Source organism: Branchiostoma lanceolatum, chromosome 8, assembly GCF_035083965.1.
Source record: "Branchiostoma lanceolatum isolate klBraLanc5 chromosome 8, klBraLanc5.hap2, whole genome shotgun sequence".
Lineage (NCBI taxonomy): Eukaryota > Metazoa > Chordata > Leptocardii > Amphioxiformes > Branchiostomatidae > Branchiostoma > Branchiostoma lanceolatum.
Genome location: NC_089729.1, coordinates 5,610,875 through 5,638,865, shown reverse-complemented (window position 1 = coordinate 5,638,865; position 27,991 = coordinate 5,610,875). Strand labels below are relative to the sequence as shown.

The 27,991-nt window shown below is 41.6% G+C and overlaps 1 protein-coding gene across 4 annotated transcripts in view; it reads right to left on the bottom strand.

Annotated features, from left to right (window-relative positions):
* The window catches only part of LOC136439804 (ATP-sensitive inward rectifier potassium channel 12-like), a 61,733-nt gene that overhangs the window by 29,983 nt on the left and 3,759 nt on the right, over nt 1–27,991 (bottom strand). For 2 of the 4 annotated variants that reach the window (XM_066435400.1, XM_066435399.1), the window contains one exon: nt 6,800–8,334. In XM_066435400.1, the coding sequence (XP_066291497.1) occupies nt 6,827–8,230 (1,404 nt within the window). In that variant the 5' untranslated portion in view covers nt 8,231–8,334 and the 3' untranslated portion in view covers nt 6,800–6,826. Of the gene's footprint in view, nt 1–6,799; nt 8,335–19,285; nt 19,440–25,503; nt 26,025–27,991 lie in introns of those variants that run through there. The other 2 variants (XM_066435401.1, XM_066435398.1) reach the window with 2 other exon arrangements.

Genomic DNA, 27,991 nt, shown 5'->3' with positions numbered 1-27,991 from the left:
GAGAAAATCATAGGGAATGTTAGAATGCGACTGCTCTGAATCAATGTATGTCTCTTACACTTTTTTTAAAATGCTTTTATAGCACCATGCCTTAGCTTAGCAGCTGACCCGTATCTATATAGTAGGGCGCTGGCGAGGAACACTAAGGTGGCGATTAATACAAGTCTTAAATTTGCATTTGTCCTTAAGAGTCACAATGTCATGTGGCAGAGAGTTCCAGAGTTTAACAGTGGCTGGGAGGTAGGCTGAATGTCATAAAATGGGGAGTCAGAAATCTCCCTATCGTCCCTAATCTCCAAGCAGATGTTGTGGTGTAAGACCCTAACATTGAATGAGCTCACAACCTTCTTTGGTGGTGGATGGCTGTCAGTAAATGTTATACTACACTGTATCTCCCATCCCCAACAATTGCATGGAGATTATTTTCCACTCAGAATTTGCTTGCAGATCGTAAAATATAGACCACTGCCAGGTGCAGATACAGTACCCTTCCACGTATTTTCATTATTTACTACCATAATCAAATCAGCATCTGCCTGTTATCATGATTGGCAACATCCCCCGGGAAATAGCAGCAATTCAAAAATTGTGTGGGCATTACATAGCCATGGGTAATTTTCCATAAACAGTATATTTACACTGAAGTGTGAAGTTTCTTAGAAAGGATGGGAATACAAGTCATTACTATACTTCAGGGCATCTTTAGCTTTACATTCTTTTCCTTACGAATCATTGTTTGGGAACCTATGTTGTTACTTGTTGTTGTTAAATCTGTCATTTTAAGCTAAGGAAAATACATTTTCATCAAGTTCGTGTCATGTTTTTGGACGCGTACGGATGGGGTGAAATTTTTGTTCGTCCCAACAAGCGAATTTCCGTCCCGGGATGGAGGGACATGTCCTACAACACAACCAAATCATTAGGAACTTTATAGCCTTTGTCTAGACAAAAAGTATGAAAATAAACACTACTAGTGTTTATTTTCATACGTTTTTTGTTGATGGTTAATACTTAATAGTCTGCCCATCCTGCTCCTCAAAGAATACATGATGTTGTGCTATCAAACCAACCAGGAGGCTGGACACATGACAAGTCCTGAGAATTCTGGCTCCCATAGTCTTTACAAACATGCCTTGTTTGCTTACCTTACCAAAGGCAAACATGCCTGGCAACTCTGCCCACCTCTCTACCACAGCCAGCCCTTTCCTTTACCTTCTTCCTAACAAAGGAGATATACAAAATGAATGAATCCATGTCACTGTGAACACATGTTTGACACAGCCCGAACTTTGATTGAAGGTCAAATTCCAACTTCAGTTGTATTCTCTTTTGCTCTGGCTTGCATAACCATTACAAGAACAAACTTGTTATGAAATGTACATTGATAGAGTAGCTGTCAAGCATATCTTTCATGGAATATTAACCCTCAAACCACCGTATGGGGTCAAAACTGACCCCAGGCGCATATCAACATGTGCCATTTTGACATTTCGAATCGAAAACAAAATTCCTTCTATGAGTTTGTTTGTATATATGTCTTATAACTTCTCACAAGTTTTTACCGAGATTGGCTCATTGTTGATTAAGTTATCCCAGAAAGTTTACGCATGGTCCAGTGGGGTCAAAATTGACCCCAGCAAAATCTGCACTCATATTCCCTATTGTTTGATACTTGTCATCTAGTAACATTTATGATAAGGGTTATTATGATCATAGTTACAAAATATAATTTTGTATAAACGTGAAAAAAACATTTTTTTAAATGAACGTAAAAATTAATGACGTTGCGACGTATTATGACGTCATTAATGTGATTTTATTGAAGAAAAAACTTCAAATTGGGTATTTCCGTATAATTCAAAGGTACACGATAAAACTTAGATAGAAATTATGTATGATAAATCATAAAATATCCAAAGACGTTATTTGTAGATGGCAATAGGAACGACGTCAAAATGACGTCATAAAAATCATATTCATATCAAGTTACACTAGGGAAATCCGCCATGTTGGTTCCGCCATCTTGAATTATTTTGAATGCATTTTTTCATCATATAACCTAATAACACAATAAAAAGGGACCAAAATGTTTATATTAAGATTGTTTCTGTTTGAATAAACATGATAGTGATGAAATTTGAGGTTGAAATAGCCGGTTATAGCTAATCTAATTATATCGTCCATCATCTTAGATTTTGACCGATGACGTAATCAAATATGCATAAATTATGAATATTAAGGAATAAAAATAATAGTGAATTAAATTGGTTGGTATTGATGTAACAAAATAAGCGTAGCTTAAAAAGACAGCCCTAGAATTTCATTGTAAAATCCAAAAGTAGCGACGTTTTCCAAATATGGCTCTTAGAAACCGGTTGCCATAGCAACATGAAAACATTGATTAGATATTTCACTAAATTGAAATTGTTTCCAACGAAATTTTAACAAAGGTGACCAAGTTTGGTTGTTCTAGCGTAAGCCATTCAGATGCTATATGACATCAAGTGTTGGCGCAGGCCTCAAAAGAGCCCGCTTGTCTGAATAGCGTTAGTTGCAAAAGACGATGTTCCCTATTTTTGCATAAATTATGATAATGAGCAAAAATTATTCACGCCTAATCATGTCAAACTGTCCCTTATAGATTACTTAAACTATACATATATACAAACCACAAAAATAGTCACCAATAAAGCTATATTTGTAGAAAACATTGTGGGGTCAGTTTTGACCCCATACGGTAAGATTAGTCGTAAAAAAGCTACGGTGGTTTGAGGGTTAAGGACAGCAGGAAGAATTGCCATTATAGACTCTGTCACACACCAGTGGTGACTGTCACCTGGTTGACCTGTCCTGAAAGCAAGTGTTGCTGCATGGTAAAAGTCCTACCAGTGAAGCAGATAGGTTAGCTCTAGCAGAACATCAAACACCCTCTGTACACAATGTCTTTCTGTGCATCGGAGCTGTGTTAGCCTGGCCTTGTCATGTGCAACCACTGTATCATAAGGCCACACCAATTTATTTTCTTGGTTAACGGAATAAAAAAACAATTTAAAAAAAAATGCTAGATTGGAAAAACAACATGAAAACAGAATCTCTGAGGAATGTTTTCAATTTGGTACACACAGTTTCAGGGAGTGAACAGGGTCAGGTGCAAGTTTTCACCCAAGCCTTTTGCTAAAATTAAAAATAAAAATCTGTTAACCAAGAAATTAAATTGGTGTGGCCTAAGGCTCTTGCAACAGTGTAGATAGAAGAAGAGAAAAGAACAGTGCCAAGAATAGATATATCATATTCAATCATAGTGTCAGATGTTTCCATGAGGCAATCAACACTAGGTTTTATAATAATAACTTTATTGCAAGTTCATGCCCGAAGGCTAATTGCAGACAAACAAGTACATGGGAATACATGGGAATCAAAAATAGGTATCTAGGCTACTGTCAAAGTTCTAAGTTAACTAAGGTTGACTATGGTTGGGTTATAAATATAACTGGCCTGTGACACTGGAAGATGGTGGGAGAGCAGTGGTGGTACACAGTTGAGTTTTGTGCCTTTCATTATGCCAATGGTAATTTACACATTATTTTCTGTTTCTATCCATAAAAAAGTACATATACTGTTAACTATATAAAAACATAACCAAAATTATGAACTGTTTTAATTTTGTATCCCATACAGTGTTCTCGCCAGCGCCCGTCCTCCCGTCATTTGACGGGTTTTTGTCGCTCATGACGGACAAAATTTTTGCCCAACCCGTCATTTTTAATGGACAAAAATCGGTGTGTAAAGATATTTAGACCAAGTTTAGACAGAGCTTAGAATTTTAAAAAACTCCAGAGGATCAGCGGAAGTTCGTGACGAGGGCAATCTAGATCATTTCTAATGCCTCGGCTGGCGACAACCCCAGCAACACACAGAGAGCGCCGTGGTGGTTGCCCATAGTAATATTTGGTGGCCGCCGAAAACTCGGCGTCATGCGCCGCCCTCCCCACTACAGCCGGTCGCATCAGGCTGACGTTTATTTCTGTTTTGTCCCTCTCGGTTCACCGTCAGTTATTGTCATCAAAGAAGCCTTAACATTCAGAAATACTCCTATAGCTATCAGGCTTTCTGTAATCTGTGTAAACAGTATTAAAGTTTGAAGCCGCGGCGGCTGATTTACATGCGATTTCTTCCCGCAAGAAATGGTAAACAGGCGTCAGATATTGTAAACCACCAATCACAGCGCTCGTCTCCGTCGCGTCAAGAAAAAACGACCAATGACATGCGACTCTCGCTACTCGCGAGATTTCAGCTAAGCGTGAATTTGCGAGATGTTAGGGGAATGGCGGGAATCGCAAGGATCGCACGACGAAGCGGCTGTTGGAAGGCTTGAATCGACAACTTTTGAACACATTCAGTGCAGTTACCGGAGAAATTAACCGCAGAAAACATGGGACAGAAAATGAACGTCTTTATTGCGTTCTTTCTCAAAGTAGGGTGTCAAATTCCTCATTATGTTCAATTACAGGGCGCATTCGGAGCAAGTGTTGAAAAGTTGTGTTTTATTTTTGCCGACTTATTCTGTGTGCATTTTTTGTAGGACGTAGCTGATACGTAATAAAGTTTTGTTGTGCTAAATTTTCTTTTCTTTGCCGATCGTATACAACATAGAAGTGTAGCTTGTGTGTGAAGTTGTGAACATTCGATATTTCCGCGATGACCCGGCACGCCTCCCCCAAAAAATTGAGCCTGAAACCCTTGTGTAATTTTTCACCGAAAGAGATGTCAGTAAACTAAGCTTATTCTACCAGGAAATTTGCCCCTCAAAATGCAGGAAATAGCGTTACAGAGGGTCTAGATCTCAAAATTTCCCGGGGGGGAATACCCCCGGACCCCCCTAGAATGGTCACGCCTCCGGCGCGACGCCTCGCGCCTTCGGCGCTCGATATGTTCTTCCCCGAAGCAAAATTGAAATGACGGGTAAAAATTTCAGGCTGGCGAGAACACTGATCCCATATTCAATTTTAGATGAGTTTCTAACCAAAAAAAGGTGAACTTGTATAAACCAGCTACCACAACAAGGTTACCTACTCTCCTTGTTTTATGGCTCATGGTTTATGTATGTTTCACCTGTTGACTGCCACAGGGCATGATGCTGTCATTGTGACGTCAAAGTTTTACAAGGTACATGTTTATGTCAGTGATATCATGACATAGTTTCAGCTTTATGAGCTTTCCCTATACATACAGTATACTGTACAGTCAAAACTGCCCAAAAAGACCACTAAAGGGACCTATATGCTATAAAATCTAGCCTACATGTATGTGTATAATGTACAGGCCATCTGCCCATCACCATAGACAGGATTGTTGATAATGATTGTGTCAATGGGAAAATAATTTATTGAAGGGACCACCAAAAAGTGGTCACAATGGCTAGGTGGACCTAATGTAGAGGTGGTCACTTGTACAGGTTTGACTGTATTTCATCCTTCAGCGAGTCACCTTTCCAAACAATATCCTTACCTGTTTCCAGTGCCTTGTGACTGCTAAAACCTTGCAATTGCTTGGGGTTTTTTCGGACATTACTTTGTGCTACCTGCCAATCCCTCAGAAAGGTCAAGTTTGATAACTGTGTATACATGTTTGGATACTTTGAGTAAAAAGCATGCTCTGGATGCATTCTACATTTGGATTCCTCTATTCGAGGAAGGAGTCACCTGGACAATGTTTCTTTGTACATTCTTTGCACAAAACATCCTTCAAAAGTTCAAGTGTCTATATGTTTAGACAATGAAAAGGATGCTTGGGATACATTGACAACATTGGAATTCCCTCAGAGGTTTCCCAACTCTTTGTCCTAGAACAATAACGTCTCGGCATTGTGAAAAGTGATTTGTAGCTATTATCTGAGGTAAGAATGTATTTATGACCAGCCCTTGTCCACAGGTTGTGGATATAAAGATAAGGTACATGTATGTTAACAGCCATCATGCAAATTAAACCTTACCTTCACCTTTCGACAATTCCCATAGCCATAAAAGGGTACAAAGGTCTGCATTTCGGCTTCCCGCCCAACAACTATGCAATTTGAATGACTGACAGGTACTGTTCCTCCCAGCTATATCTGGACTGTTCTTAACAGTTGAACATTACATGTGTCTGCACAGTCTGTTCCAGCCATCAGAACTGTTTGAACAGTTTTAGGTCTCACACTAGTAACTGTATGCTCAAGGGTATAACTTGATATCTGTAAATTCCAACAGGTGGGAAATCATCATGAGCTAGCAGAATTTAATATCAGTAAAGTTTGCTATGGGTGGACCACCTGTGACTTCTAAGATCATGTGGAAGTGTGGTGTTAGCAGTGTGACAATGGAATAAATCTTGCTTACTGAGTACAGTCAATGTACATTGTACATGTATGTGTGCAGTTGTAGATGTTGGCATTTCAAGAAGAACTGTTCACATGAAAAAGTGTACGTATGCAGGTGTAGACAATGTCTCCAATAACAATCGTAAAATCTAGGAGACAAATGATGCAAGCAGCCATTCCAGTTTTAGAAGGTTTCATTTCAAAGGGAACCCCCTCTAAAACTGACATGGCTGCTTGCTCAAAATTGGACAACTAGCTTTTTTCTAAAACCATTGCCAATCTTGAGATGTGCATCCTCTTCATTATCTCAGGTTTGGCTCATTGAAACTTGGAACCCTGAATTTACACCAGTAGTTCATGTATACTCCTATTACCTTTGACAGAGACACTGCTTCAGAGTGACACACATGTACAAAAACAGAGGATAGAAAGACAACCTACCTCTACTTGTATTGTCTTCATCGTCCACTACAGCTTTGTGCAGGTCACCTTCTGTCCATTCTCGACCCTCACATGGTCCCCTTGTCCCCACTCATTGTCACTGCACACCATCGTGTGTACTTCATTCTCATACGCTAGTGCCATGGACAGTCTCTTGGAGTCCACACCCCTGTCATCATCATCATCCCGTACCCTGTCCAGGTTGGACTTACACTGCCTGTTGTTGTCCACGTCTCTGTCCAGGGACAGGGACGATCGGTGTGCGTCCAGGATCCGCGCACTGTACTCGTGGGTGGGGACTGGGTGTGTCTTGTTGAACTTTTTGTAGTCCACGTCGTAACCGTACTCTGAGCAGGTGACCATGTTGTCGAAGTGGTAACCCCACATAATCTCGTCTGCCAGGTAAGAGGTCCTGGCCTGAAGCGTGTAGCTGCTACTTTCTAAGATACCCTCAAACAGGACAACTACTTCAAAGTCTTCCTTTGCCAAGCTGTCCTCGGAGACATCATAGAATGGGCTTGCCTTGTCAATTTCATGGACAATTGTTATTGGAGTGATGAGAAAGACCCGGTCTGTACCGTTGTCGAACCCGACATTGACGTCTTCAAAGTTCAAATACAGTTCCTCGCCTTCTATCGTTTTTCTGTGGTGTCGAACAACGAAGACTCGGACGTGGGCTTCTACAATGTGACTCCTACGAATGTCAGCAATGCGGAACATGAGGGAGAGTTTTCCGTCCCGGTTAGCGATGCAAGCTTGCTCGCTAAAGAGTAGAGTGTGCGCACGTTTCTTTGGCCTGGCAAGTTTTGTGAGGAAGACGCCAATCATCAAGGTGTCAATGATGAGTCCCACGACGGACTGAAAAGCTACCAGGAAGGCACCAAAGCCACAGCTGTCTCGGGCATGGCGAGAACCATACCCGATCGTTGTCTGTGTCTCCAGTGAGAAGAGAAAGGAGGACGTAAAGTCCCTCATCTCACTGACACATGGTTCGAAGTCAGGGTCGCCAACCTCATGGTCAAAGTCTCCATGCACTAAGCTTACAATGTACCAAACAATTCCAAACAAGAACCAGCTCATGACGAACGCAGCCGAGAAGGAGAGGATGCTGTACCTCCACCTCAGGTCCACCAGGGAGGTGAAGAAGTCCCGAATGTACCTCCTCTTGTGTAGGGGAACGTGGTGGTTCCTGTAGTTGCAGGTCCCGTCCTTACTCACGAACCGTGGCCAGCGCCGCCGCACCACAGCCTCCGATGACGTCATGGAGGCTTTCTTCATGGGCGTGCGTTCCCCCGGGGTGCTGGAGTCCGAGATGAGGCTCACCTGACTGTGTTGATGGAGAGGCGGGGAGCGAGGGATCCGCCCGTTTCTCGTCGGCGCACCGTCCATCGTCAAATATGAGCGATCCTTGTTTCCGGGAAACTCGGGCATATTGTAAGCTTGAAATCCTTTAGACTGAACCAGGGCTGACTTTCACAGCTCCATGTTGACACACGGTTTTACCTCCCGGTACGTTGGCAGCTTCAGAGTTTCTCCTGAAAAAACAAAAGGAGTTTTGTTATTCTGCTTCTATAGCTACAGAATGCTCAGAGTACACATTTCCTTTCTTTAAAATGCCATGCTTGTATGCTTTCCTTTGCTTGTCTGTAACTCTATTATGTAACAGTAGAAGACAGGAAGAATAGCTGTTTTGTTAAACATTGTAATACATGTTGCTAAGTTCCTATCATGATCAGGGTCGACAGCAAAATACTCAACCAATAGCATAACATTACTTGATATTCAATATGTCTATTTTTCATTCTATTCTACTTAAGAGTCATAGGTACATGTAGTTGTCACATAAAATGAGAGTATTCCATAAACTTCACTTAGGTTGAATGATGGAATGAACTGACATCAACAATAAAACCACTAAAATACATCATCCTGCTTGACTTCTATCTTTAATAAAACAAACAAACAGACTTCCACTCCTACACGCAACATGCAGAAAAACATTGCAGACAAGTACGCTCCCTTGGTCAGTCAGGATGTGTCATTGTAATTCCAGAAAATACCGGAAGGTCCTTGTTATCATTCCTGTGAATTACCTAAACGTCCTTGGAAGTATGCCATGGATCTAAGCCAAAACCAGTCACATTTTACTGTAACAACAAGGACCCTCCTACACATCTGAATGACTAAAATGTATTTTTCTTGCAAATTCAGCCTTCAGGAACAGAAATGGTCTTAAATTCCTCTTTTGATGGTGGACAGTCTTAGTAAAAAATGCTCATACCTGTTACCACTAAAATCAACTTCGTCCCTACGAATGCAGAAAACTGTCATTGGATTCGGAACAAGAGGGCATGAAGACCACTATCACTCACTACCACTGTCAAAATCTACAGGTAATATTATACAGAAAGCAGATGGGCGAAATATCTCAACTTGAAACTGTAAAATAGTACTACAATCAGATTACAGAATTAAATGACACGGTAGATTTAACTAGCTTTGATGTGGTACAGACTGCGGCCATTTCTATTGTACATACATGTACATGTAGTCATAAAACTTACCTATATATTTAACCTATTTTGGAAACCCAATTTGTTCAGGTGTGTTCATATAGAGTCTGTCAATATTCAGTCAATATCTACTATGTGGCTGGCCTCCTGATCAAACTGACCAGTTCAGTTTCATGTGTCAGCGTTTTGGCATATGTGCTGAACACAGTCATGTTCATAATTAACTTAGAGAGGTCTTTCGGCAACAATGACCAGTACTTCTGATATGGTGCCTTTGAAAAGAACTACACATTTTACAGATGTACGTGGTTAATCCAACAAAATAGTCCTATAAAAAGAATATCAGGGAATCTGCCACCAGAGCAAGAGGTTTTGAAGATGAGTTTTCAGTGCTATCAGCCATTTTCGTATCAAAAATATGCTGTATGTCAATCATTGAGTTTTATGCTATGTACTTGACAAAATTTATTCATTACGATTTATAAATTAGACAGGCACCGAAACAATGGCTAGTATCAGAGGTACATGTATGTTGGTTGCTTGACACCAGTCTAGGACTTCATACAATACTTTGCCCACTAGCACTGGCTCTCTTTTATAGGGCTACATGTTGACTTTGGCTTTGTCAGAGGGCTTTCTTTTATCAGCAACAAGAATCTCAGGTATTACATAAAACAGGTTTCCAACAATGACAATGGGAGAGGAAACTAACCAGGTACTTGCAGAAAATTCTTCAAGTCAGCATAAATATCTCGACTATACTATTCAAACATCAACTGATAATCTCATACTGGAAGACTGTCCTACATAGGAAGGGCATACACCACATGCCACGCACGGATCCATTGTTTCACCTGAAAGGTACTTGTAAATCATGCATAATGTGTAAGCGCAGTCTTGCATCAATGTCTGCAGGGAAAGCAAGGAGACTTGTTTGTCAATCCAAATCACATTAACGTAACCATGTGGTGAGAATCAGACCTGGCTGTGTTGGAGATGTTAGTAATGCAATTTACACATTGAGTTATGGCCGGAGGGTCATCCATTAAGGTGACCATAGACAGGGGCTATGGGTGGTTCTGTGCCAACCCTCTAAATAGCTTCCGAAGTTCCGATTCATTACAAAATAATCTGAGACAAACTGCAAAAAACGACTTGTAACAAAAGTTCAACATTCACAGACCTGTCACATGTACCGTACATAAATGATGTTTTCATCTAAGATCATCTCACGTTTTACAACTGAAAACCATTTAAAAGGCAAAACTGATCTATGTGTAAAGCTGTGTTATCTATAAATAGGCAACTGATGAATTCCCATGAAGGTAAAAAGACACTTCTCTCTCACCTAACAAAACCGATTAGAAGCTAGGAATGCTGTACTTCGACCCTTTACCAACTGGGCCCATTGCTGATCAGACCAACTCGGCCAACACTCTGGTCAACTAAGCCCAATATCCTAACCCTAACCCTGGCCTAGTTGACCAGGGTGTTGCTGTTAGGCCAAGTTGACCAGGGTGTTAGGCTAAGTTGACTGGGCCAAGGCAAGGCAAGGTGATAAAGGGCTGAATCATCCTGATCCCAAAGCTAGTGCTGCTCACTAATTACCATGTACCTGTTGGAGGGGAAGAGCTTCCTACATCCCAGTAGCCTGCACAGGTAACATGTACATGATTATCAACAAGGCCTCGCCAGTCCCAGACTTCTCAGGTATGCTACAAAACAGTACAAGGTCTCCTACAACACCAAGCCACCAAACAACCTCAACATTTCTCCCATATCGATGTGGCATTCCAGAAATTATAACAAAGCAAAGAAGGCTTTTAGCAATGTGAAAGGACGCATGCAGGTTAATGGCCAGCATTGCACAATTGGTCCTACTTAATAATGATGATGAAGTACCTACAGTCCCAAACACTGCATTCAGGGTGTGGCGTAAACAACAGTCTAAGTCCAGGCAGAATGTACACATCATTACAGTATGAGACTATGACAACGTCTAACATGCTATTACAACATTATAATAACACAGAAATGTCCTTACTTGCTGTTCTCCGCACAGGTAGAGTTAGCTAAGCTGTGAGGTCAGGTGAAACGAAGCCTACCTGTTAACCCTGCAAGTATGTCTAGTGTCAATCTGGTGTGACAACTGGCCATTCAGATGGCAGGGGTCAATGAGTGCTATTTGGGACAGCTCCGCTTACAAAGCAAACAAACTGCAACAAAACAATTGATTCAGCAAGGTAGCCACTCTTATGGTCACCTGTGCAAGATGAACAGATACCGGCTTCAAATTAAATTGTGCTAGATGAAAATATATGTACCAAGAGCAAGATGCAGGTTATCGACCCGGTACAAGTTATAAAAGTTTTCAACAGACACTTAACAAATGTCTGGCAGGATGAATTCATTTTACACATAAATATTTTGAGAAAGATCTAATAACAAAGTGGTGTTCCAGGCATATTCTATTACACACATACACATCTAATCATCCACACACTGGAAACTAGTGATAACAAAACTGACAGTACAGCACAAACTTACAATGTAAGTCAGAACACTCTTATTCACCTGACAGTGTGCAAGATGAACAGATACTGGCTTGAAATTAAGGCTGGATGAAAATGTCTGTGCCAAGAGGAAAATGCAAGTTACAAAAGTTATCGTAGTTCTTAACGAGGATAGATCCAACAGGTTACATGATGTTCTAGGCATATTCTATTGCATCCATCCATCCACACACTTCAAACAAAGCAGACATTACAGCACAAACTTACAGTGTACCACAGAACATAAGAAGTGCTGACGGAAAGGACAGACTAGAACATAACACTAACGACGATGACTCACATTATCAAAACTGTCCACATTAAGTTGATTAACAAAAGTAAATATTTTTGTCAATATGTTTTAAACTTGGATACAGGTACACTTACCATTTAAACCAGAAAAACAGACAACACTATCAAAACAGTTACGTCACATTATACGTATCACATACTAACTACATGTATATGTAGTCCATATACACATTCATAACAACGTGTTAATGATATGACCCAAAAAGGGTACAACATACCAACTGATCTTCTACCATAGCTTCAGTAACTTCCACTTCCCATGAAGGACTAAATTGAAACCTTACAGTCTCCCATGTCCTGTTCACATACCACCAGTGACATGCTATGGATGGTTGTTTCAGTGACCCAGTCACTCAACACTGCTAATTGGCATGTATATGTGTGACGCCTGGACAGTTCTTCAACTGGCAACAAAGAAGGTCCGAACAGTCCTGCAGATTCAAAGCTTCGGATTCTTGGTGTCAATAAAGGAAACTTCGATGCGCCCATGCTAAATACATCAGGCGTATCCAGTCTATTTTACGCTGATGACCTTGTGATGCTATCAACAAGCAAACATGGTCTACAAAATGCAATAAATACTTTAGGCCTTTACTGTAACAAATGGAAATTATCGGTAAATCTTACCAAAACAAAAATAATTGTATTCAATAAAAAGGGATATATGTTTTCAAATCTAAAATTCCATCTACTCAACAAAGACATAGAGATAGTTTCCTCGTATTGCTATCTGGGAGTGGTATTTACAACTGGTTGTAACTTTACAACAGCAATAAAAACATTACAAAAGAAAGCTTTAAGGGCATTGTTCAGTATAAAAACAACATTAGGAGACAGCAACCCCTCAATCTCCGTATACTGCAAACTATTTGATGCCTGTGTAGTGCCAATTCTAACTTATGGTGCCGAGGTGTGGGGCAATTGCAAGACTAGACTAAACGACAAGTCCCCAACTGAACAAATTCATCTTAAGTTTTGTAAATCAGTCCTAGGCGTAAGAAAGAATGCGAGCAACCTGGCAACGAGGGCAGAACTCGGCAGGTACCCACTATGGATTGAAGTATGTATTAGACTTTACTCGTACTACAAAAGGTTAGTTAGAGAAGTACCCCCAAACAGTCTTCAGTTTGAGTCCTTTCTAGTTCAACAAGACATGCACCGACGCAAGTTGCCATGTTGGCTGTCCTCTGTTAGTAGAATCCTTGAGGAGTCAGGCTTTGCCTACCTTCTACTTAACAGGGATAGTAATACATCATCTGCTCAGTCTGAAGTAAAACAAAGACTAAAAGATATCTATGTGCAAAGTTTTTACTCAGAACTGAACTCCAGTGGCAAAAAAGAGAACCAAGGTAATAAACTAAGAACCTACAAAACATTTAAACATACATATGAAAGAGAGAAATATCTTGATGTAACAAACTTTAACCATCGCCGCGCCATGACTAAGCTAAGGATTAGCGATCACTTACTACATATTGAAGCTGGTAGATATAACCGGACTCCTCCTAGTGACAGACTGTGTATATTTTGTAATGAGAACTATATAGAAAATGAAGTACACTTTGTTCTAGAATGCTCTCTTTATAAAGATATACGCAATTCTCCTGTTAGTGACATATTGCTAGACCGAAGATATGCACATTTAACAAAGGAGGAAATGTTCGCACATGTTATGTCAACAGCCAATTACGATGTAATGAAAAAACTCTGTGAATTTGTCTACAAATGTTTCAAGAAGAGAGAAGAAGCATGTAAATCATAATTAAAACATAGCATTTTTTTATAGTATTCTTATGATACTGTAATGCATTTAGCCCTCTGCTGGGCATGAATATGCAATAAACTTCATTGTCATTGTCATTGTCATTGTCATTGTCATTGTTAAGTAAGATTGGGCACACTGCGGACTGTTACAGATAATGAGGCAGCTGTAATCATATGACCTGGCCAAAGGTGTTTGTCCTGATTAATCATTTCAACAGAATGCATACACTACATACAAATAAACACAGCAAACAAAATGTTGGTACTGGGGGGAGGGGCACTATTTTTACAACTCTCAATCTTTTCTGTAACAGTATCAACACCATGTATTTTTCCATCAACCTTATCTACTTTTTAAAAATTCCACTATATCTGATAAGTGCATTCATTGCATAAAATAGGATATACCGGTAAGTTGTACCGCTGGTAACTAAAGAACATATACGTCTACATGTGAGTGCATATGCACTATACTCACGTCTTGTAAAAAAATTACTCCTGAGGTGGTTTCAATTTAACCTGCTAAAACCCTTATTTAACCGGTTAAATTGCGTTCATATTGGGCAAAGATAGCCAACTAAATTAGGAGGTTAAATCTTTTAATTTATACAACCGGCTATGACCTGGCTTTAGACTGACGACGGTATACGGTCGTGCGTGCCAAAGACGGTTCTTCTTTAGACAAGAAAAAAACAGACACAGGCCCCCTGGTGAACGTCGTACGACTGGGTCCGAGGTGGTTGCGACGACGATTTGAGGATTCCCATTTATTGCCATCGCACGACTATTTTGATCCTCTTTAGACGGCCAAAAAATACCGTCCCCGGCGACGTCCTGATGATTGGCAGTCACACGACATTCAATCATCGTCAGTCTAAAGCCGGCCTTAGTATGAACGGGGTCTAATTACTCTAACCACCCTACAAGTTTCATAACCTCGTGGACCTTCCCCTCATACATGATATGAATTAATCATTACCTCATCTGTGATGGAGGGACCATAACAAAACAGACGGTGCTTTTAGCTGCCAAATCTAGGGGGAATATTCCAATAGCACTGGTAGATTATAAGGAACAATATCCGGAATGAGTGTCCTTCTGACCTAGATCTAGAGTGATAATAGAGATGAAGTGTTCCTGTAGGGGGAGGCACAGTCTCTGGCTGAGGCACTTGAACCCTCATGGAACATGCACAGGACTGAAGTCCATAGTGCATTAAATGAAGACAATTGCTAATGTTTCTAGTAACTGTCACATGGCACGTAACAGTTCCTAGAAATGTTAGCAATTGTCTTTACTTAATGCACTATATGGACTTGAGTCCGGTGGTTAAAGTTGACAGGTATATCACAATGCATATAGTTACAAGCTGACATTATGCATGGCGAGCTTTTTTATCACATCAAGGATGTAAAACCATTACCAATACTGTAATTGGGGAATTGTTTGCAGTTCTATTTTCGCCTTTTTTGCATTGACGTCTTTACAGCGAACTTAAAACCAGTGTTTTTTTCTTTTGCAAAACCAGGTGCACTTACAACCACTCCATTTTTTTCTCTTCCACGAAAAAAGATTCCCGCTAACATTTCTCCCTCCACAGTATCTCTACAGTCTAATTTTCATCTTATTCAATACAATATGCTGATTGATTTTGTTCTTTCCAATAAAAGTGTGAGGCATTGAACATCTGTGCATCCTCTTGGGCATTGTCCTTGTGAATAATAGAATAGGACCAGAGGTCTGTCACCAGGGGTTTGTAACCTGGACTGGAGTAACTCCCCTACCGCACTGTGGGTCCCAACTGGGCTCAATAGTCTCACTGGGACAATGTGTGATTATATTTTAGAGTAGGAAGAGGGATCTGTTGCCAGGGTTTCCTACCTAGGTTGGAGCAATCCTCATGAAACTGTTGACGGACAATATTATAGAAATTCTATAATATTGTCTGTCAATATTATAGAAATTCTATAATATTGTCCGTCAACAGCTTCAGAATTTCACTACTGACTTTATAGATTTGAGCAGGTCAACAACAACAATAACAAATCTACAACCATAAATAAAACGCAAAGCCTGTTGCAATTTTCATTAAACTTGACAAATATGGTTGATTGGCCTTGGTCACACATGTGGCATTGTGACAAATGTGGCCTGCAAATTGCTAGAGGTGAAACAACAGCTGGAATACTGATAACCCTTGACTCGAAACACACCCTCTTAATAGTCTTATTAGGAAGGGGCCACAGTAATCTCTAAAGCAGCACTGCTGGCTGTTCTGTTTCGAAAAGTCTAAAACAACAATTTTTGTAGTCCTGGTCCTTTTTCTTGCTAGCCTGGCATCCAATCCTATTATAGCTACTGAGTCCATTGGTCCTCTCTTGCAAATACCGGTAGAGAGAGGATCAAAGGACTAGGCGAACTATTAATAGGTTTGGACTACTTTCTTTTGGGCTTTGCTTCTGTAAGAACTGGAACTAAGATGCAAACTGGTGACTAGCTGGAATTTTTTTTGTCCCTTCCAACACATTTTCTTGTCACTTAATTTGTACTAGTAATTCTTGCATTTGAACTTTATACCGTGTTCTTGGTGACACCACTATTGTTGGTTGCTAGCTGTGCATGATGTTTTCCGAACCCCATCAGCACAACTGATTACTAGTGATTATGTGCCATTATCTCAACTAATTCTATTCTACCTCTGGAGTCTGGACTTTGTAAAGACAAACAGTATCCTATTGTTAAACAGACATCCTAATTTTGTAAGTTTCCTCCCCCCCTTCCCCAATATAGCTGGCAAAAAAAAGTAATCATGGCATAATAACCACTCCAACAACACCTGTACTCACCAATCCTGACTCACTCACTCAGTACCATAGCTTGACTGCTGTAGTATTAATTTATAGTTGGCAAGTTTAACTGATTTCTATCATTCTTTAAAATGCTGAGTAATCTGAACTGAGACTATCACACTGGTGGTATCTACACATCTGATCTGTCATATCTAAGCAGGTGTAAGGTCAGAAGTCATGTTTGAGTTCAAAGGACGTCGGGTAAACTTTGCCCACACCTGGTCTGATCACGCATGATACATGTAGACAGCATGTCTGGCCAATGTTTGCTTAATTCATGACCGTGAGTACACTATATTCATTAAACATATATGGGCTGCACCAAATCTACAGTGGCTACATTTATATATAAGTCAGAAGAAATAGTGTTAGATCTGAGACATTTGGAAGAACAGCTCTCTCTGGCAATGGAAAGCTACAGCACCTTGTTATGATCAACACAACCTTGTCAAATTTGCGTATCAAATTTTGCTTGAATTCATCAAAATTTACTCGTTAAGGAGTCGTTTCTTGCCAGGTTTCACCCTCTCAAGACCCATAGCACCACCTTGCCCTACACTATACTACAGTTCTGAAAAAATATCAATGCACCCATGTTACAGTTGCCTGAATTTGTGACTGGCTATGCTGGGGGGCAGTGGTTATCTGAAAGGTAATTATCACCTCATTTCATCAGTCCATTGTTTGCAAATGACATTATCTTTCTATCTAACAAAAGTGTCACGTGTTTGTTTTCACCCATGATATCATTATCAGAGGCGGTCTTTTTTATCACTTCATAGGTAGAAGGAGTGACTTTTACAGAAGGAAAGGAGGCTAACATTACCTTTATGCATCTTTGAAAGGAAGATTCTTGCTTACGTGCATGCAACCAAATATTCTTTTAATCTTTACCAAGCGACTGACATATTGCAAAAGGCCCAGAGTGATTGAAGTATTAGAATGAGGTTGGGATAAGCATTTGATCCATTTGCAGGCCTTTTTGGAGCTCCAGCATTTATTTTTAGGGGAGTACAGATGGACAATTTTCAACATATCAGGCCAATTCTAATGCTGGGGAGATATTATCTGATGCCCTAGCCACGATATGTTGAAAATCGCGAATCAGCACTCCCCCAAAAAGCATCGGCGCTCCTAGAGGACCTGCTAAGGAGGCTTAGGCAGCTTGTAATTATGAACCAAAGCATAAAACCAGTGTGTTAGGTCATGAAGACAGTTAACCTTTTATGTGACACAAAAAGGAACAAATCCGCTCCACCCAGCTGTGGTTGGAGACATAAAGTACAGCAAGTGACCCATGCAATAATGTATTATGTAACTTACCCTTCCACAAGCCAAACCAGATATCAGCTGATTGTAGTCACTTGTATAACAGGTTTGCCCGTACATGTAGGTACTGAGAGTTACGAGCCAGGGGGCACCATAAATATTCCTCACAAATCAGCACCATGCGGTGTACCGTTACCAGCCAATGCCTCTATCTGATCTTGAAGTGCTGAGTAATTAGAACTCTCGGTTAATCTACGCACGGGCAAGTCAACAGTTAGTGACTGGTGCTTGCTTGTGTCAACACTTGCCCAACACCTCGTAACGATGACTAGTGTGAACCGTCCTACAGGCGATACTAGTTATATATCGGAAGCTAAAGAGCCCACTTGGCAGTTCCCCGACATCATAAATCCTATCTTCTGTGAAACTGTGACTTGTTTGAGCATCGTCTTGTATCGGTTATGTGTATTTTGTTTTGTTGATACCTTCCATTTATTGGGGGCGGGATTCGTGGGGGGTGTACAACAATGCCACATGCAGGATTTTTTTCCTTCGGGCACTGCATTGTATAACTTGTGAAGGGCTGCATAATATAATACGGATCTAGACATGGGTACTGTAATAATAATATCGTATCACCAGATCAAGAAACAGCTGGTGTGATGAGGCTCTGCTTTGGACGAAGGAAAACACAAGGCTGTCGGAACGCTGAAAAATATTTTTTGGCCACACGGTACACAACACGAGGCAACTGGTCTGACGTGCATTGGAGCACATTTTGCACTGTTTTACCGACTCAGCGACGTGTCATCAATATCAGACGGAAATCTATGTGTCTATAGAAGTGTCCTATTGCATAGCTTCTAAGTTTTGTACCGGAAAACCGGTGATTTTTTCCCCGCGAGAATCCCGGGCCCGCCATGCGCCAGCCACGCCGCCAACAACAAAGTGTGGTTACTCCCGCTACTTTCTTACTTTCTCCCAAATACTACGGTACAGGGAACACATTTGTGCGACTCCTACACGTTCCCACACTCTATTAGTCTTTCAATCGGTGTCCTTTGTACAGAACTTAGTCGCCAGGACTACCATTAAGGCGGCATCAGAAACTGAAGCCGTCGTGTTGTGGTTGCAAAAAAAGGTTAGAAAATGCCCCTCTGACGTTTTACGCTTCGTCACTCAGGTCAAACCACCTTCAAATTTCACCGTTATATGAGCAAAACTTACCACAGGTTTGGGTTCAGCTGGTCATCAACGTCCTCTGATGTTCGATAATATGTCAATTATCAATGTTTTGCATAGAAATAGCCTCAAAAAGCGATGAGAAAAACCAGGGTATCCCAGGACACGTCGTCGGCCGTCCCAAGCTGGGGAAAGTTTGGAAACTTACAGGCGGGTCAAAGGGGAATATTTGCATAAGAATAAGCGAGGGGGTTTACGTTTCCACTGACGTCACGGACATCCCGGGGGAAACGGCGGGTTAATAATAATGTCCAACTCCAAGAAGTCGATGGGCAGAACCGGAATGACTAATATTTGAGCAACAGCTATGATAAAACAACGAAGCGGTCTGCAAATATTGCCACGGGTTATAGTATTTGGCGGGCTTGAGTTGGTAAGAAATTGGTAAACGTTAGATATAATAATTTGTTTTGCCCGTTAAGTTTTGGACAATTTTTTTCCCAAATAAAACATCATTCATAATTTCATCAGGTTGAATGTAAGGCACAGAACTACACTCGGGGTAGCCCGTTTTTTTAAAGATACGACTAGATTGCCTAGGACACAACGTTACTTTGCCCCTCGCGGGGTTATCTGGGGGTTCAATAAGTTGAAGTTACCTGTCATTGTACGGGGTACAACCATTAGATTCAAATGGCGACATCTATCGGTCTCTATATAAAATTGCAGGAAATACGGCATCCCATCGTCCATCAATAATTTCCAATGTATGTACATGTACTTTCCCTTATATAGGTTTAGCCCAATCATGTTTCATGTTGAATATCGCAATGTGATGGTCATGACTACAAAGTGGCTTTCATTCAACATTGGCAACATCTGAAATTCTGAACATATTTCCTTTATTTATTTTACCAGTGGATAACTACACTCCGGTCTCAAGCTTGACCTGTACTTCACGTTCCCTGCAACATCGTCTCCCAAAATACGTCTTTGTGGGTGGTTTGTGTTTGGAGTTTTAGGAACGACGTCTATTTCAGGCGTAATTATAATAGGCTGATAGGTCATTCCGTTGAAGGTGGTGGTCAAATTCCTCGGAGTCATAGGTAACGGACAGGGGCAGGCCAAGTTTGGGCATCAAATCCCTCGATGACGTCATTCCGTATATTGGTTACTGTAGTATTGGATCTGTCTCCGATCGAGAGAAACGGGGAAGGATCATACGGGGTGGGTTTGTGACAGGGAAAAGGAAGTAGGAAGTTGGGGAAAGTTTGGGAAAGTCTGGCGTGCAAAGACCTGCAAATGGTCGACTCCGCCCCCTCACCAACAGTTCAACCCATCCCTGATCCTTTCACGTCCGTCTTGGTACGGTTCGCGATAACTAAAAACTGATGCCAGCGCAACAGGAAAGCAGGTAGGTATTTGCTAGTCTGTATAACGCAAACTCCAGCTGTCCGGGGGTTTCTCTCCCCTCCCCGCGGTTGGGTTGCGAGGCGGTTACAGGGCGGCGAGCGGTCACAGGAGGCTTGATTGAATTCAGGCTAGGTATTTGCAAGCCTTTCACAAAGTTGAAACAGTATATTAGGGGCACAGTAACTTTCCGTAATTGCAAACAAACTCAGACTTGCCTCTATGGGCTCTCGTGGGGCTTCATAAAACTGACGACTATCGTTTGAGCTGACCAGGGGGCAACGGCTGTTTTGAGGCTTCATCTAATGAGACAGTTTTCGAGACTCTCTCACGATCACCGAGATACATGCGCCATAGATAGAAACAAGGGCTCATTAATTAAAGCCAGATACAGAGGTTACTGTATGGCCCTGTATGTGAAAACAGATCGGCTCCATCTCGGAAGTGATAAGTGCATAGCTGTATGACGCACGGCCCACTAGGAACTATCCCTAAAATGCGCGCTAAGAACTATGAGTGAAACTTCAGCTTCACCTCCCATGAACCCACGGTCCTGACAAAGGGCAAAACTTACGTTAATTGATCATCAAGGAAATTGGAATGACTTTCATATTCCGAAAATAGTGACAAGTAATTAAACATCCTATTCATCATCGCTACTAGTATGTCCTCATGTTAATTAGTTGCTTTGGTTGTGACAGTCTGATAGCTTCCACGATGCAAAAGTTGATTGGGAAAATTATGATCTTCTCCTCATATGCCCCGTTTTCTGACAGCCGTCAACGTTTGTATCGATATTGCTACGTCTTTGCTTCGTTCTCTCATCCTTCTGTCTCATTGTAAACTATCAATATTCTATAAAGGAAAATGCAGACGTACATTTTTAATCCCCAATGATGGAATATGGAAGATGCTAGCTGACGTCACGATGCTAGTGTTATATCAATATATAATCAAACTGAGCTTTGTCGGAGTGTTTCCTGATCTTTCCTGTTTAGTACTGACATGCCAAGAGACATCTTGTCGGAGATAAAGGCAAGTCGTACTTCTGTATGAACAGTTGATGAGTACGGTCTTTGTGACAACTAATTTGACAAATAGTAGATTCGCGTGTTGTTTTGTGCCAGGATCGATTCACCCATGTCTTAGTTGTTTCTTAGACGCCATGAGGCAGGATAACTGATGAGGGCGGTTGTCAGGATATTCCCTCAAGAGATATTAACTTCTCTGCAAAGTACATAATCCTGAGATCAATTTCAGATATGTCAGCATTTAACAGAGCTGCGAGGCTTCGGTGTGAAGTCGACGACACAGTGAAAACGTCTGATCTCCAAGCAGACGTCGAGGAGGACGATTGTAACATTTCAACCGGCCGGCTTTTATTACAGTTCTCTATCATGCATACCCCGACGTTGGACAGAGGTACATGCATATGATTGTCAGAAAGGCCGGCCGGTTTTGCCATTGAAAAAGTCTGAAAGTTGATATTTGTGACCTAGCCTCCTACAAACGAGGTCAAGGCAGCAGCTCTTCAAGCTCAGAAATGCTAGCCTGATGTCCATTCGTTTTCAGATTTGGATACACTGTGGAGCACGAGGCAGCGGGGTGCTGGTGCTGTGCACCACGTTGTGCACCACACATATTATATTGTTTCAAATGCTAAGTACAACAATATACACCATCTGTGCAAGATCGATGGGAAGCAGACACAGCTGAAAACGATAGATATAATAATCCCTGAGCAGATGCTGAGGTGGGCAGGTGTAAAGTTTTCTCAGTTTAAGAGAAGACAAGCAAGTCGGTCAGAAAACTTTACAATTATCTATCCAAACAGCTGCTTGGATAGTGACGCGGTATAACATACATAAAACTTGGACAAGCACAGGCCTATACGTCGATGTGCGCTTGCGCCGACAGGCTGGATATATTGGGCTCCCACACTGAACTCTATACGACCAGGAAAACTTTTTATTGGAAAGTCCGTGAATTGATATAGAACGTATTTAATACCCTGACCCCTGTGGCGCAAGGGCACGCCCATCCATCTGGTTTCATGGGGGCGTCTTGACCAGTGCACCGTTTGATGTTTTCATTATTCACCCTATAGCTCCTGGAATGACCATTTTCTGCGCCAAGTTCAGGTATTTTGATAAAAAGAACTATCGGAGGCTTTTAATTGGCAATTACAAGGAAACCATGCTTAAAAAAATAATTTGAAGCACTTTTGCAATAACGGTGTACTCTAGAAAAGTTCGGAATCACGGCTTGCTAGTTGCTACTATATTTCCAAACACACGTTGTAGTTTCAAACAGATTCTTCGCATACTAGTAGTACTGAAAACGCCATATATTATTAAATTGAACAGAACTCTTCAACTTAAGTTATATTATCAAGCTGAACAAAACTCATGTCACATGATCCTTGATATGCCTTCGACGATGTGCATGTACTAAACGGTTTTTTTTTTAAGGCAACCTAAGCAATATTAGGGCGCTGAAAGTCATATATTCAAAATCAATTTTTTTTCTGATTTCTATCCATAGTAAGTTTAGATAACACTATACCATTACATATCGACCATCATGGAGCAAAAATGTGTTGTCGTTGTGTGGTGGGAACTCATTGAAAATCTGAGCACTTGGAGGCCAGCCATCATTTCAAATCTTCCGAGCATGCACGATTCTGACCGATAAGTCCCGAACGCACCCGAAGAAATAATCACGTGGTCATGGCTCAATGTCCTTGGGCATTGTGACGTCACGCGGCCGGAAGTTACCGAAAATTGTCGACAGAAAACGGTTACGGCTGGATTCTGGGCTGATTTTTGGGGGGACCCAATAAATAATATTCTCCTTTTGTGGCTTGCTTCTGTGCTATTTTTAAATGCCCAAAGTCTGAAATGATGATGTAGATGTGCTAATATGGGGAAGCAAATGTCAATTTCAACCTCACAAAACAGAATTTTTTTCCCAGAATATTTCAAGTTTTACCCCCTGAAATCGCCTAGGGCACCTTTAAGTATTGTGTCACGTGGACGGCTTCATCCTGCAAATGAGTAGGACACGGCTGAATTCAAACATTATTAACGGGAGGCGACACGCCATGAAATATAAATGAAACCAAAAATTGGATACATTTCCTCAGATTAAGGTGGAGGACGAAGTAATTAGAACGGCAGCATGGTCGCGTTGCGGAACATTAATTGTTCAATACCACTTCACATGTCAGGAAAATTCAGTTTAGGAGCCAAAGATCCGATTATTCCGCAACTTCCGGGACAACATTACAAAACTAACGTCTTTATTCTGTACCAAGGTCTCTGAACGAGATGAAAAAGTGTCAAAATGTCACAGACAAGCGCAGAAAATGTCCAGTTTATAAATCTAGACCAGGTCATAATTGTCATTCTTCAGCTAGCGTGGATAGTCGCAGTAAGATAATGTGTCAGTCGTACAACTTTCTCCTATTCCTCAACAAGCAGATATAGATGTTGTGATACGTTTTCATATTCTTTTCCTATAAAAGGTAAACGCAAGTGTAGTCTCATATACTTCTTGAGGCCCGGTTGGGGCAGCGGGTTGTTATTGTCTAGGGCACTGAAATGGATGGAAGGCGGGGCCCATCCCTCTCCCGTCACTGCCTCAGTTTTAGTCTCCAACTAAAAGCCAGGTATCCATTTCTACTCTCCAGCAGAGCATGGGTTTCGGCTGGTTTTTGACATGTTTTTAGGCATTTTTGTCGGACTTTCTACTTTGTCATCTTCTTTTTTTTGTATAGCCAACAAAAAAAAGATGACAAAGTAGAAATCCCGACAAAAACGCCTAAACATGTGTCAAAAACCAGCCGAAACTCATGCTCTGCTTGGAGAGTACCCATTTCTACACAAGTGGATTGGGGAAGGTAGGACAGAGTCTAGCCAGGAGCGCCAGGAATCGAACCCGGGACTTCTAGATCTAGATCTCGCGTCCGCTTTTCGTTGTTATTGTGGTCACATTTTATGCCAGCAAACTGAACAAGTTACTCCTGGAAGTAAATTACTTTTGGTACTACTCCTTCAAGCCTACTGATTTCTCATTGATCCCCTCATCAAGCCATCCAATAAGAGCACAAATTTGGCATCTGAAAGTTTTATCTGCTTTGAGAATATTAACGACGGCGCTAGTAGCCATGCATGGTCTCAGTTTAATGGATGGTTTTATCTTTCTGCAAGTAGTTACGTCATTGAAAGACGGAAACGACGAAAATGATAAAAAGAATGACCGAAACGGCCGCCGATCTACAATGGGACCAGACGTGAGAATCTCGCTAACATGAAAAGTCGATTCCCCTGCATGTAACGTCTCCTAGTCGAATTCATTTAGAATGGAAATTGGACGCGAGTCGTTGATGAAAAAGTCGATACATTACTTTAAGCCGTAGTTTGATTCTATGAAGCAGTTGTCGAGGTCTAATATCAAACATACGCAGTAATAGGTTTTTCATGAAGTAGGTCAGACTACGGGGATAGTCGGTTTGTCAGAGGCCACAATAGCTGTTCTACCGATTTCTCTACCGATCCATGACGAAAGGCATATGTACAGTGGCATTTTCCAAAAACGTACAGTTTCAAGACGTTACTTTGTCGCCATGTCGCATTTTTGGACGAAGGCACATAGTTGCATGCAAGATAGTAACGTTTACAACGATCGTATTCGAGTCGACATTTCTTTATCTTCTCCGCAAGAAATTTTGCCAAGCGAGACGAAAAAGCAAGTCAATTTCGTTTATGTACACCGACAGTCATAACGTCATTGACATTTTTTGTCAATAAACAATATTCTACAAACAATGAGGAGGAACGGGACAACCATACCATGTATCGGACAGCGCACAACCAGACGTCATTGTGAACTGAAGCCTGATGTCCAGATCGATGTTCAATGGTTGTTGTTTCTCCTCAACCGGGACAAGGCCAATTCAAGAATAGGCAGAGAAACTCTCAGGTCTAAGGCTTGCTCGTGAGACCTCGATGCGCACCTCCCGACCTACCGCCCGAGCGAGACTGACTTCAGGGCGAGACGGGCCCATCTGGAGATAACGCCAGCGCGGTTTGGGCCCAATCGATAGTCGGTGGTCTATTTACCGACAACATCGGGTCACTTGAATGCAGAGGAGGGCGTCCTGACGTTTAATCATAGTAATAGCGGCTCGGGGTTGATGAGCACGGAAAGTTCTCTCGTGTCGGGGCCGTGCGCAACTGCATCAGTCTTGTTCGTCACTCGAATGCAATTAGCGAATGATGAAGCCCCTTCTTCAACTGAGCAGATTCTGGATAGGTTCTGCACGACTTATAGGTCGGGAATGCTCCTTGTTTCGTCTATCGGGTCCTTGCGGAGTGGGCCGGTCGTGAAACTAGAATTAATGCCCCGCTATACGGGCAGGGCGCCCCCAATTACAGCCGCAACCGGGTTCACAAGAGTGGGTCATACATCACCATGTATTGCAGTTATTATTCTGTTAGAAAGACAAGGAGGAGGGAAAGATGATATCTCACGAGTCGTGCGCTAAATTGCAAAGTTTTAAACTTGAGAATTAAGTGCACAGGGTGGAAAGGTGAAGGTCGTATTCGACCGAGATGTTGGAGAGGATTGCTTCAACATTCCGACATGATTGTCGTAAATAAGGCGCTGCTGACCCTGACTCCAGCACCAGAGTCGCCAGGACACCAAGGTTATTTTCAGCGGATGAAAACATGTAAAATACATGCCATGAATGGCAACCGGATAACGCCCGTCCTGAATTTGAAAACTGTCTTATCCTATTCAACCCTACAATCACCAACATACGACAGTCAAAGTCTTCAAACAGCTGAATGAGTTGATGCACACATGGTTCACTGCTAGAAAGAAAAGTTAGACCTCGACTCACTGGATGCAGTTCCTTGTATACTGATCTGAGCGACTGTGTTAGCCTGGAGTCCAGCCTTTGTAGCTTTGGTTCGCCCCTAACGTCGCTACTCCAGGCTACAACTGTGTTGCCAAAGAGCGTGTCAAGAACTGCGCCGTTTATTTTACGAATATCGAATGTCAAAATACGAATATCATAGAAGCTTCAAAATCATCGTTTACTAGAGATCCCAAATCGTAGCCAAACCTGCCGTACAACACACAACAACTATTCCCAGGGCCGGTGTGGTGCCCCTATCGCAGCGACCCAAAGTTTCTGTAGGAATCCTGAGTTATTCCACACTGCGCCACCCATGAGCCCAAAGACCGACACGGGCCCACGACTCGCGTTAATATCTGGTAAAAGCCGATATTCAACTTAACAACCTCAAACACCTGGTGGTTTCCATCTTCATGAAAAGTCAAGTGCGGGTTTAATTCTGTAACGATTGCGCAACGAAGCATCCTATAGAGTGTACAATGTCACAGAAGATCAATGCCGCTCACCGAAAGTGCAGTTACGGAAGACGCTACGCCATTGTTGTGCCCGCCATTTGTCTCTTTCTGATTATTCAGTTGGCTCTTTGCCAGCCGATAACTCCCCTGGAACCATAACACACGTTTGTCATGCAATCTATATGTAAGCGCACTTGTGGACAGCTAGGCGTGACCGAATGCACGTATACTTCATTATGCTCAATAATGCCGGTCATTGTCAAGGTAAACTACCTGCACTTGAGCTAAATGTAAAGTTGTGCAAAGAAAGGACTTTGTAGTCAGGAAATTGGAGCGATCATTCCTACTTATCTCTCCTCTGTCTATATCTTAACAAAAATGTGAGATGTATGACGGAGAGCCATGTCTACACGGTTACGTTGCGGTCATGTGATGCACTAAACTTAAGTAGTGTAAATCTGTCAGTTTTCTTCAATATCAGAGACTAACAACAATGAGTGATTCAGCTTAACGTTAGGCTGACATTATCTATTCTGTTACTCTACAATACCGTGTATGTCGTCAGCTCAGATCAAAGACGTGAAAAGACAACACACGTAAGCTGTAAAGCCACTTTAAATGGTACCCGCGAGGCGCGACGTACAGAAGTTCAGAACGTTCAGATTGAAACAACCCGTGATCATCATCCATCGACCTTTGTGTCGGGAATCAACTATGCCTCAAGCACCCAACAATGTATAATGGTGTCCCACTGCGTGGCTCGAATACCAGTACTTGATAAATACAATAATACACTGGAATGGCAAAGAAGAAATGACTCACACTGGTGAGAAAAGTTTTATCGATCGTGTTATCCAGTCCAATGCTACCTTGTTCTTAAGAATTGAATGCATAATGTTTAAATCGAAGTCTCTCACGAATTCTAAACCGTCAAACTCAGAGAACTCAATAGAGGTTTAG